Source organism: Galeopterus variegatus, unplaced genomic scaffold (genome assembly GCF_000696425.1).
Source record: "Galeopterus variegatus unplaced genomic scaffold, G_variegatus-3.0.2 Scaffold1436, whole genome shotgun sequence".
In the NCBI taxonomy this organism is placed as follows: domain Eukaryota; kingdom Metazoa; phylum Chordata; class Mammalia; order Dermoptera; family Cynocephalidae; genus Galeopterus; species Galeopterus variegatus.
In genome coordinates this window covers 200,642-216,737 of record NW_007727547.1, presented here as the reverse complement: position 1 = coordinate 216,737, position 16,096 = coordinate 200,642, and the positions used below count along the sequence as shown (strand labels likewise).

General features: G+C 34.7%; 1 protein-coding gene across 1 annotated transcript; it reads right to left on the bottom strand.

Annotated features, from left to right (window-relative positions):
• Window positions 1–1,420: 1,420 nt before the first annotated feature.
• Window positions 1,421–9,682, bottom strand: LOC103593884 (pancreatic alpha-amylase-like). Its single transcript, XM_008576977.1, has 10 exons — window positions 9,209–9,682; window positions 8,733–8,879; window positions 7,677–7,874; window positions 6,906–7,136; window positions 6,046–6,179; window positions 5,116–5,238; window positions 4,919–5,018; window positions 3,135–3,253; window positions 2,977–3,027; window positions 1,421–1,641 (listed from the first exon to the last, which is right to left on the bottom strand). The coding sequence occupies exons 1-10, from the start codon at window positions 9,374–9,376 to the stop codon at window positions 1,452–1,454; spliced, it is 1,461 nt and encodes a 486-aa protein (XP_008575199.1). The 5' UTR covers window positions 9,377–9,682; the 3' UTR covers window positions 1,421–1,451.
• Window positions 9,683–16,096: the final 6,414 nt, after the last annotated feature.

Genomic DNA, 16,096 nt, shown 5'->3' with positions numbered 1-16,096 from the left:
ATATCATTAACACAAGTGGAGGGAATGGCCTTAGGTAGAATGAGGTGCGCTTTCCTCATCATGAAAGGAGGGAAGAAGATGACGCCAAGTACAAATGCAGGACAGTTCTGTGGGTAGCCTTGGACTGAACCAGTTCTTCCCTCCTTCTCACCTGTAGTTCTCAAGAATTGCAGAATGTATGTGCTGGGAATGCAAAATCCTGAGACAAGGAGGAACTGGTAGAAACTGCCTGGATTCTGTTCCTGTTCCTCTTAAATCAGGATGTCCTTAAAAGCTTTAGCCCAGCACATCATATAGCCCCCAGGTTATAAAACACAGGGCAGGCTGCCATCCAGGGTCCATCAGGACAGTGTGAATGGGGAATGTGCAAATGAGACTCCATCCACCTGGGGCAGCTTTCCTGAGCCTTGCGGAGGCTGCTTCATTATTAATCCTAGGCTTCTGCTGTCCCTTACTGCCTGTCTGTGTGTAATACAGCTGCATCATGTAACTACTTGCATGTATGTGTTCTGTCTCACTGGACTCATACAAATGGTAGAAAATTGCGACCCAAGGTGCAGTGGGCTGAAGTGGTAATCAATGTACACAGTGAATGTGCTTCCGAGAAGGAACAGACACATTTGTAGGTGAACAGAAGAGAGAGTTTCTGAGTTATGGACTCTATTTTCTCCTATAAGCATAAGAAAAACAACTGAGAGTTGTAAGAGACATAGATGAGAACCCTAAAAAAATCCACATTTAAAGTCAAGGTGTAGGAGAATAAATAGCTAGAAGATTGAGAAGAAAAAACAGGAGCACAAGTGATACAGGTGACACACAGGTGTCACAAAAGCCCTAAATAAACATTCATATTAGAGATTAAGAGAAGTACCAAAAATCCATATGACATAAAGTTATGAGCCATTGGAAAAAAAGAAATAAAAAAAGAAAAAACAGAGACACAATAGAAGATTTCTGTGACCTAATTATATCTAAAATTGTAGATTGGATAATATAGTTTTCTTCTATTATTGAATTACATTAGCTGCAAAAGTGCCTATGCATTGTAAATACCATGCAAATAGGCTAACTGAGTACAGAAATGACCACTAAACCAGCTATTCCTAACTAATTGATAGGAATACTCCATGAAGAATAACATACAGATGGAATTAGAGATCCATAGCTGGGTAAATGGTGTTAATGACAACGAACATACTTTTCAAGATGCCTTTCTGAGTTCTCAAAAATTCCTTTGACAAATAGGTTAAAGTGAGTCTTCTAGAGCACAACAACATGTTCACTGGAATTGCCTTATAATATAATGATATGGGTTTTTATGCTTTTTTGAGTTTTTTAAGTTGATTACCTATAATAACTCTTACTAAAAAGTCATGAATTAAAAGAATTAATGTATCTACAAGAAAATAAACACACTTGGTTATTGCTCTTGATATGCATTTAATTTGAATTTATAATTTAGCATCAACATGAATTGCAATAAATGGATCTTCAGCAGAGTTGCTAATAGAAAAAGAAGCATAGCCATCATTGCCAACGTAGATTTTAATTCCTGTGCAATCGCCATTAATTTTATCTCCAGAAATGACATCACAATATGTGCCACCAGGAACACCAGTTTGCAAAGTTGAAGATAATGACCTGTAAAATAAAATTTAAAATTCAACTTAAATTCAACACAGTTAGATGCAAGAATACACACTATCTCAGAAATGCACAGATTAACTTTGTGCTGTTGAACCCTAAGCACTCGAGGTAAGTAAGAAGACCATCCAAACACAAAGACTGCTCCAGTGGATGTAAATAGCTTTCTCAGAACCAACAATAGTCTTACATTAGACCTAGCAATTCCCTAGTCAGTAATGAATAATTACCCCTGCCAAGAAAAGGTTGAAGTACAGCAGTGAAGATTTGCAGGAATCACCACTCTGTAGTAAAAGTAAATATTTTAAATTTGTCCTATCTGAACTTAAGAAAATACTGATTATTTTAAAACTTATAAATGGAATTATGTCTTTAAAAATCACTTTTGTTGTTTTTGTTTTTGTTTGGGGAGACTAAAAAAACTTGGGCTGGAGGTAAAAATAACCTAGCATTTCTGTGAAGTACATAGCTTGGAACATAAAGCCATCTCAAACATGTTTGTTTTGGTTTCCCATCCAGAAAAGAACAAAATTAAAGAATCAGCCATGGGTTCTTTTGCCAAAAACAAAACAAACAAACAAAAAAAAAAAAAAAGAGAGAGAGAAAAAAAACCATACACTTGACTTATTTATATATTGGCCAATAAAATATAACACACTAGAATGAGCTAAGCATTAGTGAAAGCTGGCATTGGACTTTTAGTAATGTCACTACTGTTATATAAACTACATCGTATATGGGGCGGAAGGGTATGAGCATATATATGCACATTATATATTCACCCATGGTATGGCAATGGTGCACATAAGGAAGTCTACTTACAACAGATAACCCTTAAAAACATCGGAGAAAAAATGAATAAGCCATCATTTTTTTTCTGCCCTTTTCTAGTTTCTATTTTTGTCAGGCCTCTAAATGACTTTTAAAGTATGAAAAAAGTAAATGAGCAGGAAGAGAAAAAAATAAACAAAAGACATAGTAGTATGAAATATAATTTTTACTTAATATATAACATCAGAGTCCTCCATCAGGTTTATACCTAATAAGTATTTGATGAATAAATAATAAATGTAATAGGCTCGTGTGAAAACAAAACAAAATTGCTTCCTTTTCCTTGAGAAAAAGGTGTTTTGAACAACTCCAAAACTTACACTTCCATCCTCAAAATATCTTGGCCAACGGTAGCTTGACATTACTCGTGTAAATCCATAGGGATGAGCAAGCATAAATCCAACTGCCATTTTATACAGTCTGAAAGTTACAAAATGGTATTATCATAGAAAAATACAATATTCGTACCATCCTTAAAAGGCAGGTAAAATAACAACCCACCAGTTTGTAAAATCCTGGCCATCAACTACATTACGGAAAATAACCATGTTCCTAAAAACACAATATCATAAAAGGCTGATACGCTAAAGCTTTAACAGTTTAAGATAAAATGTTAAGAAAAGTTTACTGAGAGGATATCTCTAAATAAATATCCCCACCTTATTTGACGCCATCGATGTTCACAGACCCAGTCATTGCCACAAGTAGTGTCTTCATTTATAGTAACTTCTTTAATTACTCCATTATCATTTGGTGGCCCAACCCAATCATTAACATCCTTAATAAGGAAAAAACAAACAAACAAACAAAAAAACCAAAAAAACAGATTTTTAACATGTGTATTTCCCTCGTCTTTCTCCATTACATGAAACCCAGTCTATCCTACTGCCTAAGTCTCTGCAGTGTCTTTTTTTAGAATCCAATGCCTTCATTGTTTTTACAGCCTTTTACTGAATGTTCATCATCTCTCACCTCTGCTTCTCTAGTGCCATATCTCAAAAAAGAGTAACAAATTTTTAACCACTTTCTTTCCTGGGAATTACAACGGCTTCTTAATGTTACTGAAAGCAGTGCAATGTCATAGAGGGCATTAGTGTCAAAACACCAGAATGAAAATATAGGCTCCATTAAAACTAGCTAAGAAAATGTAGTCAATATATGGAACTTCTCTGTGCCTCAGTTTTCTCTTCTGTAAAATGGGGATATTGCTTGGTTGCTATAAAAATTAAATAGAGTACGTGAAAATGCCTTGATTAAGATAATTGCCAGATAAATATGTATTTCTTTCATACTCTCTTTTATACAAATGCACTATTCAACACATCCTAACATTCTTTACTAAAATGACCAAATTTTTAATATTACGTTTTTCTGATTGGCACTTTTAGAGATATTTATTTTAAAAAGGCAGTAGGAGAGTTATCAGCATCTATCTCAAAATCATGTCACATAATAAATAGTGGAAAACATGAAGAGTTTTTAGTATGCATAAGTCTTGGGGAAGTGGAAATGTTACAGGGAAAAGGTAAATGGAAATAGCTCATGACTCCTGGCATCAGAAATAAAACCACTTAGTGGAAATTATAAGAAGTTGGCTCAATATAAAGTGACCCTTCTAAATATTAAAGCTTTTTAACAATAGAATGAGTTACTGCACAAAGTAGTGGGCTTCTCAAATTGAAAGAAATTTAGAAAAACGCTAGATAGATATCTGTCTGACTTGCTGGGAAAAATAATTTCTGCATTGAGTATGAAGTTTCTGCATGCTGTTGCTTCTGAAATCTTCAGTTTACAAAGAAAAACTTTCATTAGCTTTCAAAATAACTGCCTAAACTTACTTCTCAGTTTCATTCTGAAATCACTAGTCAGAAGAATGCTTTTTACTATAATCCCAACTATTTTTTTCATTCTTACCTTTCCTCAAATAGTGTGAAAATTCCTGTTCTTTAAAACATGGAATTTCCTTCTTATAGGATACTTTCTCCGTATGTAACGTCAGTTCAACTGAATAATTTCTTTGTATTCCATAGGACGTTTTTTAAAAGGATTTAACAAATCTTCATCTTGCTCTACGTGCAGGCACTCTTTTAAGTTCTTTACAAGTGTTAGTGTGTATAATACTCATATCACCCCTATACGGTAGGTACTTAAGATATGTATTTATTTTAGTTCCTGTATCTTGCTCTTATTTTAAGTGATTTTCTTTGTGTCAGGGCATGCTTGTCAAATTTCTGAAAGAATCTGTATACTCTATGACAAGAGTGAACATGAATCTTGCTTCTTTAATATCATCTGCATTACTAACATCAGAGTCCTCCATCAGGTTTATACCTAATAAGTATTTGATGAATAAATAATAAATGTAATAGGCTCGTGTGAAAACAAAACAAAATTGCTTCCTTTTCCTTGAGAAAAAGGTGTTTTGAACAACTCCAAAACTTACACTTCCATCCTCAAAATATCTTGGCCAACGGTAGCTTGACATTACTCGTGTAAATCCATAGGGATGAGCAAGCATAAATCCAACTGCCATTTTATACAGTCTGAAAGTTACAAAATGGTATTATCATAGAAAAATACAATATTCGTACCATCCTTAAAAGGCAGGTAAAATAACAATGTGGAGAACTCTGTTCCTACCGAGCATCCCAGAATGTAAGAATCGATGCTCCTCCCGCTCCATGTCCACGTTGATTGTCATGGTTATCCACAAAGACAAGTGCTCTATCAGAAGGCATGAAACTCCAAGGTTCTCCCCAGTTTCTATTTAAAAAACAATAACATATACATATATGAATTTTACAATAGCTTTAGAGTAATCTTAATCTGCAATTCTTTCTGTATAGCATCCTCATATTGCATTCTCTCTAATTAAGTTCTTATTCTATGGGATTTTTTACATATCTATAAATATTTATGTATATGTGTATACAAATGTTATCTACAAACACATTCCATGTTTGTGTGTGTGTGTGTGTGTGTATATATATATATATATATATATATGGACTACTTATATTCCATTCATATTTCAGGACTAAGATTTATGTTATAAAAATAGGCCCTTTTAGATGCTTCACTATCCCATAATTTAGAAAGACTTCAGAAAAGTCACAACCATATCAAATCACACAGAATTGCAAACGGAGTTAAAATAAGGGTTCAGCACTGCATTGTTTGATGTAAACATTTTAATACTTCAAATCAGGTAGTACATGTAAATTCCCAGCAGGGCAATGTTATAGGTACTTTGTAAATGGGAAGATCATTTTAATAATAACCTGGCTTTAACAGATTACATGCAAATATCAGGCAAAACTGGTATAGTCATATAATATACAGATTAAAATTCCCAGGTGATGTTTTGCATTGCTTGACATATTTCCTTGTCATTGACATTCTAAATAAAAAAGAGCATCAATTGGGGTTTGTAGAACTATACAACACATCATTAATAATGGACTCCTTGACACATCTAAAATAAGAAGGTTCTAAGAAGCTAGCTGTATTGGGGTAATATGACTAATAGTTCTGTGAAATAATTCGAAAGATGAATCATATTTTATTTACATTAAGTAAGCCATCTTCTCTCCACTCCACTTGCGAATAACCGTGCCTAGTTTTGCACCATATTTGAACTCGGTCACGCGGCCATTTTCAAAGTATTCACTGCTTGAAATTGCCTCACCACCCAGATCAATTACCTAGTGGAAATATAGGAAAAATATCATTTTGCATTAGAACTCTATAGTGTTTTAACCAGGAAACTAATATTATTTAGTAAATAGTTTTAAAGTATTTATGTTATTTGAAATGCTAAGAACAGTTTTCCTTATACCAAGATTCTTCTTTTTTTAAAAAAATTGTATGCTACAATTTTGAAAGAAACGTAATGCCAAAGTGATCTGCTGTCCTGTAAGAATGCTGACCTAATTTAGTCTTGCACATAAATGAGAGTAACATTACTCAATGCTTGATAAATATTAATTCCTTCCATTCTCCAAAGAAAACAAAGACAGGACCATTATCATGAGCCCTTTCCTTCACATGAAAGTACTGTTGCGCTGAGAAGCTCATCCGTGTCTCTAAAAACTAGCACAGCTAATACTGGCACAGACAAGATTCAAACTCAGACTAGCTCGAGACAACACCTGTATAATTCTCTGTGTTCCATAATGGTCCCTGACAGTGATGTTTTGCAGCCTAAATAAATGCTCTGCACTTCTCCAGAACATACTGCAATAAAGAATTAGATGTGCTGTCTCCAAATAAAAAGAGATTAAAGAACACTGCTCTATATAAATGATTCATCCATTAAGTTTAGATTTAATTAAATATGCATCACAGAAATTTTATATTTAATTAAATCTGTCCTTTATTTTCAAAAACATGAAATAATATTTTATATGCAGATATATGCATCAATGTACCTCCTGGAAAATGAAAGGTTTACTTCCTTCAGGAAACCAATTTGTATTTAGATTATTCAGTTTATCCAAAACTGCCTTTATGTCTCCAGGCCACATGTGCTTGGCAGCATCAAGTCTAAAACCGGCTACACCAATATCAATGAGACGGTTCAGATATGCAGCAATCTCAGAACGCACGTAATCTTTCTCCAGTGCAAGATCAAGAAGACCAGTCAGACGACAATCTCTAATCTGTTGAGGTAAAAATTTTGCAATTGATCCCTAAAACATCATCTTTCACCTGACAGTCCATTTAATCATTCATTCATTTACATGTTCACCAACAGATATTTCTATAGTGCCTTCTTTGCATTGGGTACCGGGAATACTGACATTCTCCTGTGGACCTATCTTGGAAATATTTTCTAGTATAAAAATCAAAAGTGTAGGAAATAAAGTAGATGAGCTTTTTAATTGGTTGGGGAAAATTATTTAAATATTGATTGAGTGTCATATTTGTAAGCAGTTAGACCTGGTAATGCGTTTTCCTGAGGAATCTAAAATAGTATGTAAAATGAAGTTCAATAAGCTCATGTCCATAAATAAAGGAATATATTCTGATTATCCTGATTTGTACATCACATTTGCACACTGGTATTGATATACAATGCTATACCCCACAGATATGCACAATCAACTATGTTCCAATAAAAAAAGAAGAAGGAAATAAAGGCATAAATAACTCTTCAGATCAGTATTTGGGGGGAAAAGTAAAGAAAGAAATGAAATTACCTGGTAAGCGTCATTATAGCTCTCAATTTCTCCACTTGCCGTGTTACATTTACCATCATTAAAATCCCAAGCAGAATATGGGACTTCTGGAAACTCCCTGTTTTCAGCATTGAAGTAACTTCCGCAAGTACTGCTTGTTCCTGAACCTGCACCACTACCACACATATGATTAATCACAGCATCCACATAAATACGGACCTGAAAAGCAAAGCTTCTACTTCAGTTTGACTTATAGTGAGGTAGAAATCTAAGGCATTATTGATTGAAGTTTACAGCATGTTAATAAAACTCTAAAATATTTCTTTGCTATTTTACAACTTATTTTTCTGTAAGACTGGAAGTCAAGTGTGAAAGGAAACTAATGTGAACCGAAGACCTACATCCGTTACAGCCACTCGGTCAAATATTTACATGTTATAAATTGCAAGAACCAGAATACATCACATGAACTATGAAGAAAGGCAGAGATCCATTATGGAGGCAAGTAAGGATCAGTTGAGATAAGAGAGGTTATTGGGTTTTGGAATTTTAATGGGGGACCAGGAGAACTAAGCAGTTAGACTCTACTCTCTCTACTTTAGCATTTGAAGAGAGGAAGATGGATATCTGTCTCTCAAGACACTCTTTCTTTAAGAAAGAACATAGCTATTTGTCATCAAAAAACCTATGAGGGAGAAGACCCAGGAATTACTGGTGGAGACAAGAGTCACATAAAAATGACAGCAAATATTGTAATTGGAGTTTCCAATTCCTAACCAGAAAAGAGTTTCAAGAAAACGTGCATAGTTATACTGGTTAAAAGTTGATGTTTTGCTTTATAAGTCAATTCTACTTCAAACTTTAACTTATCTCTTCTTTAGCAGACACATGGCACATACACAAAAACCTGCCAAAGTTGAACTTTAGGCGACAGTTAATTTTGAGGTATAGCTAAAGCTGGAAATAAAATTAAAAATTTTTAAATATGGAAAAATTTCTGCTCAAGAGGAGAAAGAGACAGGAGAGAGAAATTATTGTGCTATATAGTATTTTGAAAGGAAACTTGAGTTCACTTACACCAACATTGTTACATCTAGTCACCATGTCTTTGAATTCATCTTCATTTCCAGATCTTGTGCACAATTTATAGCTAATTGGTTGGTATCTTTCCCACCAAGGTCTAAAAGGGCTGGTTACTACAATATTTTCATTGGGTGGTGAGACCTACAAATAAAGGAATCTCAATAAGTATCAAATTATGGCTTACTGTATATCATCGGATACTCTAGAAACTAACCAATAACCTAAAATCATTTTGGAATATTTGTATATGTGCAGCTACATTTCTTTACAACTACCTGGAAATATTGACAGCACATTGGAGATGTTCAGCTGAAGAAAGAGTATGTCAGAAACAAAATGTAAAGTTGCCAGCAATACCAAATTGTTTCTTCCTGGAAAACTATTTCACTCAGGGTAAAAATGATACTTATCAGACTGCCATTTATTATAAGCAAGTCAACTCTGCAATTTCTATGATGAACAATACCCACCTGAACCCCTCCATATCCATTGGGAGCTAAGTATCGTTCACATTCCAGAGCAATATCAACCCAGCGCCACTCAAACAGAGGGACCATAGATGTCCTCCCAGCTTCAGTATGTGGGGAATACTGAGCCCACCAGAACCCAATGGCTGAAAGCAGCAGAAGGGTCTTCATTTTGCTTTGAAGTTGCCAGCGTTCTTTCTAGCAACTATTTATATTCCTGTAAGAAGCACATTTTACAAAGTAAATATCAACATGAATAAATATTTAGAGTACAAACTGTTTATTGATAATCTGAAAAGGATTATCAATAATGTTAATTCAGCAGCTGAAGAGCACGCATAAAATCTCACACAAAAGTAATCTGAATGACCTTTTAAAACTGAACGTTTTTTTTTCTTACTGAGGGAATACTAACCTTTTCCAATCTGTGGCATTACATGCATCCATCCCTCCATCCATACATATATATGTATACACACAGTCCTTATTCATGTATTATTTATTTTTAAACATCTATCAATTCACTTTTTAAAATTTTAGTTATATTTATTTTTGTGGGGTATGGTGTAGTGTTTCAATACATGCATATACTGTGGTCACTTAGGGTAGGTAGCATAATTTTGTACCTGGTACACCACCACTTCTCTTCCTCCCCTTCCCACCACCCCCAGCCTCTGGTAACCATTATTCTAACCATTATTTTGGTCAGAACCACTTTTTTGCTTGTTTATTTGCTTTAAGATTTCACCTCTCATTGAGATCATGCAATTTTTGTCTTTCTGTGTCTGGCTTACTTCACTTAACATGATACTATTCTGTTCCATCCATGTTGCTGCAAATGACAGGATATCATTTCTTTTTACAGCTCAATAGAGTTCCACTGTTTATCTATACCAGGTATTTTTATCCATTCATCCCTTGATGGGCATCTTTGTAAATTCCATCTCTTGGCCTTTGTGAATAGTCTTGCAATTAACACAGAAGTGCAGGTGTCTTTTTGATATATTGATTTCATTTTCCTTGGGTATATACCCAGTAGTGAAATAGCTGTGTCTTAAAGGAGATCTATTTTTATTTCCTTGAGGATCCTCAATATTGCCTTCTACAATGTCTCTACTAATTTATATTCTCACCAACAATGTAGGAGGATTCCCTTTTCTCTTCATCCTTGCCAGCAGGTGTTATTTTCCATCTTGTTGATAATAGCCATTCCAACTTGGGTGAGGTGATAGCTTCTTGAGCAGTTTCCCTGATGATTAGTGACTTTGAGCATTTTTTCAAGTGCTTGTTGGTCATTTGTATGCCTTCTATTGAGAAAAGTCTATGCATGTTCTTCACCCATTTCTTAACTGGGTTCTTTGCCTTATTTGCTGTTGAGTTGTCTGAGTTCCTTATATATTCCGTATATTAGCACCATGCCTGATGCGTAGTGTGCAGTTTCTACCATTCTGTAGGTTGTCTTTTCATTCTTTTGACAGTGTCCCTTGCTGCACAGAAGCTTTTTAGTTTGATGTAGTCTCATTTACGTATTTTTGCTTTAGCCGCCTGTACTTTTGTAGTCTTGCTCAAAGAAGCACTGCCCACTTCCATTTCATGTACAGTTTCCCCTATGTTTTCTTCTAGTAGTTTCATAGTTTTGGGCTTGAATGTAGGCCTTTAATCCATTTTGAGTTGATTTTTATGTATGGTGAGAAACAGGGGTCTAGGTTCCATCTTGTGCATGTGGATATCCAACTCTTCCAGCACCATTTATTGAAAAGGCTTTCCTTTCCCCACTGTGTATTCTTGGCATCTTTGTTAAAAATCAGTTGGCTGTAAATGTGTGGGTTTGTTTCTGGGCTCTCTATTCTGTTCCATACAAATTTTAAGATCGTTTTTTTCTATTTCTATGAAAAATGTCCTTGGTATGTTGATTGGAATTAAGTTGAATATGTACATTGCAGAGGGCAATATGGACATTCTGATGATGTTAATTCTTCTGACCCATGAACATGGGACATCTTTCCATTCATTTGTGCCCTCTTTGATTTTATTTGACCGATGTTTTATAGTTTTCATTGCAGAGGTCTTTTACCTCCTTCATTAAACCTACCCTTAGGTATTTCATTTTAGGGGTAGTTATTCTGTGCGGGATATCTTCTTGTCTTTTTCTTCAGCTATTTTGTCAGTGGTGTATAAAAAGGTTGTTTATTTTTGTCTGTTTATTTTGAATCCTGCCACATTACTGAATTCATTTATTCTAGTAATTTTTTGGTGAAGTCTTTTGGGTTTTCTACATATAGGATCATGATATCTACAAATAGATATAGTTTGACTTCCTCCTTTCTGATTTGGAAGCTGTTTATTGCTTTCTCTTGCCTTAATAAACTGGCTAGAACTTCCAGTACTATGTTGAATAGACTGTGGAAAGTGGTCATCCTTGTCTTGTTGCAGATCTCAGAGGAAAAACATCCAATTTTTGTCCATTCAGAATGCTATTCAGTGGTAAGTTTATCAACTTCTTGAGTGTTTTTTATCATGAGGGAGTGTTGGATTTTATCACATGCTTTTTCTTTCTTTTTTTTTGTCCTTTTTGAGACTGGCCGCACTGCACTCAGCCAGTGAGTGCTGTGAGCGCACCAGTCATCCCTATATAGGATCCGAACCTGCGGAGGGAGCGCCACAGCGCTCCCAGTGCCGCACTCTCCCGAGTGCGCCACGGGCTCGGCCCTATCACATGCTTTTTCTGCATGTACTGAAATCATTATACAATTTTTTCCTTCATCCTGTTCATGCAATGCATCCCGCTTATAGATTTCCATGTGTTGAACTATCCTTACATCCCTGGAAGAATCCCATTTGATCATGGTGAATGAACATTTCAATGTTCCATTAGATTCTGATTGTTAGTATTTTACTGAGGATCTTCACATTTGTGTTTATTGGGAATATCTATTTGCAGTGTTTTTTCTTCTGTTATATCATTTTTCGGTTTGGGTGGAACATTAATTTTGGCGTCCTAGAGTGAGTTTGGAGATATTCCCTCCTGTTCAATTTTTTGGGAGAGTTTGAGAAGAAGTGGTATTAGGCCTTCTTTAAATGATTGGTAGGATTTGGCAGTAAGGTCATCTGGTCCTGAGGTTTTCTTTGTTGGGAGACTTTTTAATCACTGCTTCAGACTCACTATTCATCACTGGTCTGTTTAGGTTTCAAGTTCTTCACGATTTCGCATATTGTATGTATCAAGGAATTTATCCATTTCCTCTAGGTTTCCAAGTTTTTTCTGATATAATTGTTCATAGTAATGTTATGATCTTTTGTATTTCTTCAGTATCAGTTGTGATATCTCCTTCTATATTACTGATTTTATTTGCTTGAGTGTTCTCTCTTTTGGTCTTCATGAATCTGGCTAAATGTTAATTGATTTTTCTTACCTTTTCAAAAATCCAATGCTGCTTCATTGATTTTTTTGGATTGTCTTTTAAATTTCTAATTCATTTATTCCTGTTCTGATTTTTATTATTTCTCTCATACTGATTTTGGGTTTGCTTTGATCTTGTATTTCTAGTTCCTAGAGAAGTAATGTAAGAGTGTTTATTGAATATCTTTCTTCTTTTTTTAAATAGATATTTATTGCTACGAACTTTCCTCTAAGATCTGCTTTTGCTTTCTTCCATCGGCCTGGTATGTCATGTTTTCATTTTCATTTGTCTCCAGGACTATTTTAATTTCCTTTTTTATTTCATCTTTGACACATTTGTTGTTTAGGAGCATGTTGTTTAATTTCCATGTCTTTGTAGTTTCTTGTGTCCCTTTTGTTGTTGATTTCTTGTGTTCTATGTGGTTAGACAAGTTACTTGGTATAATTTAAATTCTTTAAAACAGTTGAGACTTGTTTTGTGACCTAACACAGTTATAGAGAATGCACCATGAGCTGCTGAGAAGAATGTGTATTCAGCTGCTGTTGGATGAAATGCGGAATACGTGTCCATTAGTTCTAGTTGGCCCAGAGAAGAGATTAATTCTGATGTTTCCTGGTTAATTCTGTGTCTGCATTATCTGTCCTTTGCTAAAAGTGGGGTGTTACAGTCTCTGATTATGACTTTGTTGGAGTCTATTTCTTACATTAGGTCTATAGGTCAATTAGTGATTGCTTTATCTACCTGGGTGCTCTGGTGATAGATGAGTATGTATGTAGAACTGTTATATCCGCTTGTCGAACTTATCCCTTTATCATTATATAATGACCTTCCTTATCTTTTTTTACTTTCCTTGGCTTGAAGTCTATTTTATCTAAATGTAGCTACTCCTTCTCTTTTTTGGTTTATGTTTGCATGAAATATCTTTTTTCCATCCCTTCATTTTCAGTTAGTATGTCCTTTTATAAATGAAGTGAGTTTCTGGTAGGCAGCAGAATGTTGGTTCTTCTTTTATAACCCTTTGAGCCACTCTGTGTCTTTTAATTGAGGTATTTAGTCCATTTACATTTAGAATGGTTACTGATTTATAGGGATTTGTTACTGCCATTTGGTTCCTGACTTCTGGTTGTTTTGTTCATACTTCCTTCCTTTTTCTGATCTTACTGCCTTCCTTTCTCACTTGCTGTTTTTTTCTTGCAGTGTATTTTGACTTCTTCTTATTGATTTTTAGTATGATCTCTCATAAGTTTTGTGTTAAGGTTACCATGAGCCTTCCAAAAGAAATACATGTCCTAATTGTAACAGATTTTTTTAGACTGATCAGAACTTAAGTTTGATATCTAAGAAAAAACAAATAACCAAAGACAACTCTATGCTATGGTGTCATTCCTCCCCAATTTTTGACATTTTGTTGTTTCAAGATACATCTTTTCATATTTCCTGTCTCCTACATGGTTGCTGATAATGATATTGCCTTCTTCGGTTTGAACATTAGTCTTCACACCATGGATGTAAGGGATTTATTCACCACCTTTATGACTGTAGTTTTCTGAGGTTGTCTGTGAACTTACCTTTCTAATGAGTTATACACTTTCAAATGTTTTTTTACTGGTCCTTAGCATTGTCTCTTTTCAAATTGAAGAACTCCCGTTAGCATTTCTGTTCCTCAGCATTTGTTTGTCTTTGAAAGACTTTATTTCTCCTTCATATTTGAAGGACAGTTTTGGTGGATACAGAATTCCTGGCTGACAGTCTTTTTCCTTGAGCACTCTGAATAAATTCTGAATAAATTATTCTATTTACCTCTGCCCTGTAGGGTTTCTACTGAGAAATTTGCTGAGACGTGTTAGGGTTCTGTTGAATGCTATACTTTTCTTTTCTTTTCTCTTGCTGTTTTCAATATTCATTCTTTGTCTTGGTTGTTGATAATTGATTATGATGTGCCTTCAGATGTTCCTCCTTGGATTGATTTTGATGGGCAACCTCTGACCTTCCTATACCTGGATGCTATGATCTTTCTCTATATATGGAAATTTTTGGCCATTAATTCTTCGAATGTGCTTTCTACATCTCTTCTTTTTTCCTCTCCCTCAGGTATACTAATAATACGGAGATTATTTTGATTGAAGGATTCCCATATAACTGGTATTCCTGTTTCATTTTTTTCTTTTTGCTCCACTGATTTGGTAATTGCATATGTTATATATTCGAGCTCAGTGACTCATCCCTGTGTTTGAATAATTCTGTTGGATCTTTATATCAAATTTTTCAGTTCAGATAATGTATCATTTCTAGAATTTCTATTTTCTTTTTTCTAATTAATTCATTTGTAAAGGTTCTCATTCTGTTCCTGGATTGTTTTCCAGGTATCATTTAATTTGTTGTGTGTATTTTCTTGTGACTCCCTCATGGATTATTTAATTAGGACTAAATCTTATTTCTGATGTCCTTTACTAAAAGAAAGAAAAGAACATTCAGAGCCAACTGAATTCACACTCAAAATATTGCTCTAAGTATGTATTTGCAAACATAGGTGATGATTCTATTTCAAAAAGAAACAGAATATTCAATTTTCCACCCTCAACCCAAATTTTACTTACTGAAATTTCTGCCTTGAGATTTAACAAATTATTTGGAATTAAAATGTCATAACTTGGAGAAATAGAGTCTGTTCTCCCTCCATCAAATTAGCTGCCTAATACAGTAAATATCACAGTAGATTTGTGTTAGTGGTGGTGATTGTTTCATCCTACAGCCTAATAACTCTTTTACCAGATAAAATACTAAATAAATAAACTTATATCCCTTTTCCTTCTTAAGGAAAGTGAACCCCTATAAAAGTGAACACTCCTTCATTCAGGTGGGAAAAACTTAATCCAGCCATCCTATCAGTATTAAATGAGTGGAGTGTCTTCTTTTTGACAAGCACTGTGATGATGTTCAGAAAACAATGATGAACACGACAGACAGGCACGTGCTCTCAGAAAGCTTGCATTCTAGCTGCATTCTAGTGGAAAGAAAAGAAAATACACAAATAATAAAAATAACTGTTATATCAATAACAATGATGATAGCATAATTTCAGATAGCAATTAGAAGTAGTATAAAATAACAGTGTAAGAGTAGAGAGTAACTTAACCATCAGGGTATTTTAGACTGGGTAATCAGGTAAGACATCCCTGAGGAAGTGACTTTCAGCTGAGATGTGAAGGATTAGAAAAGGCAGTCATTGAAAGAAAGATCAGAGCAGGAGAAATCTAGATGGAGGAAAGGTCAAGAGTGAAAGCCCCAAAATGGAAAAAGCTTGAAATACTCAAGGAACATTTAATAAAAAAAATAGATAAAATGAGTGATCAATGGGAGAGTAAAAAGAAACAAGATCAGAGAGGTAGGCCAGATCAGGTCAGACCATGTAGAATATGAAGAAAGAGTAACTGAAGCTAGAAGAAGGGAAGCTGAAAGACTCCACTATACTTTCAGAGAAAATCACTCT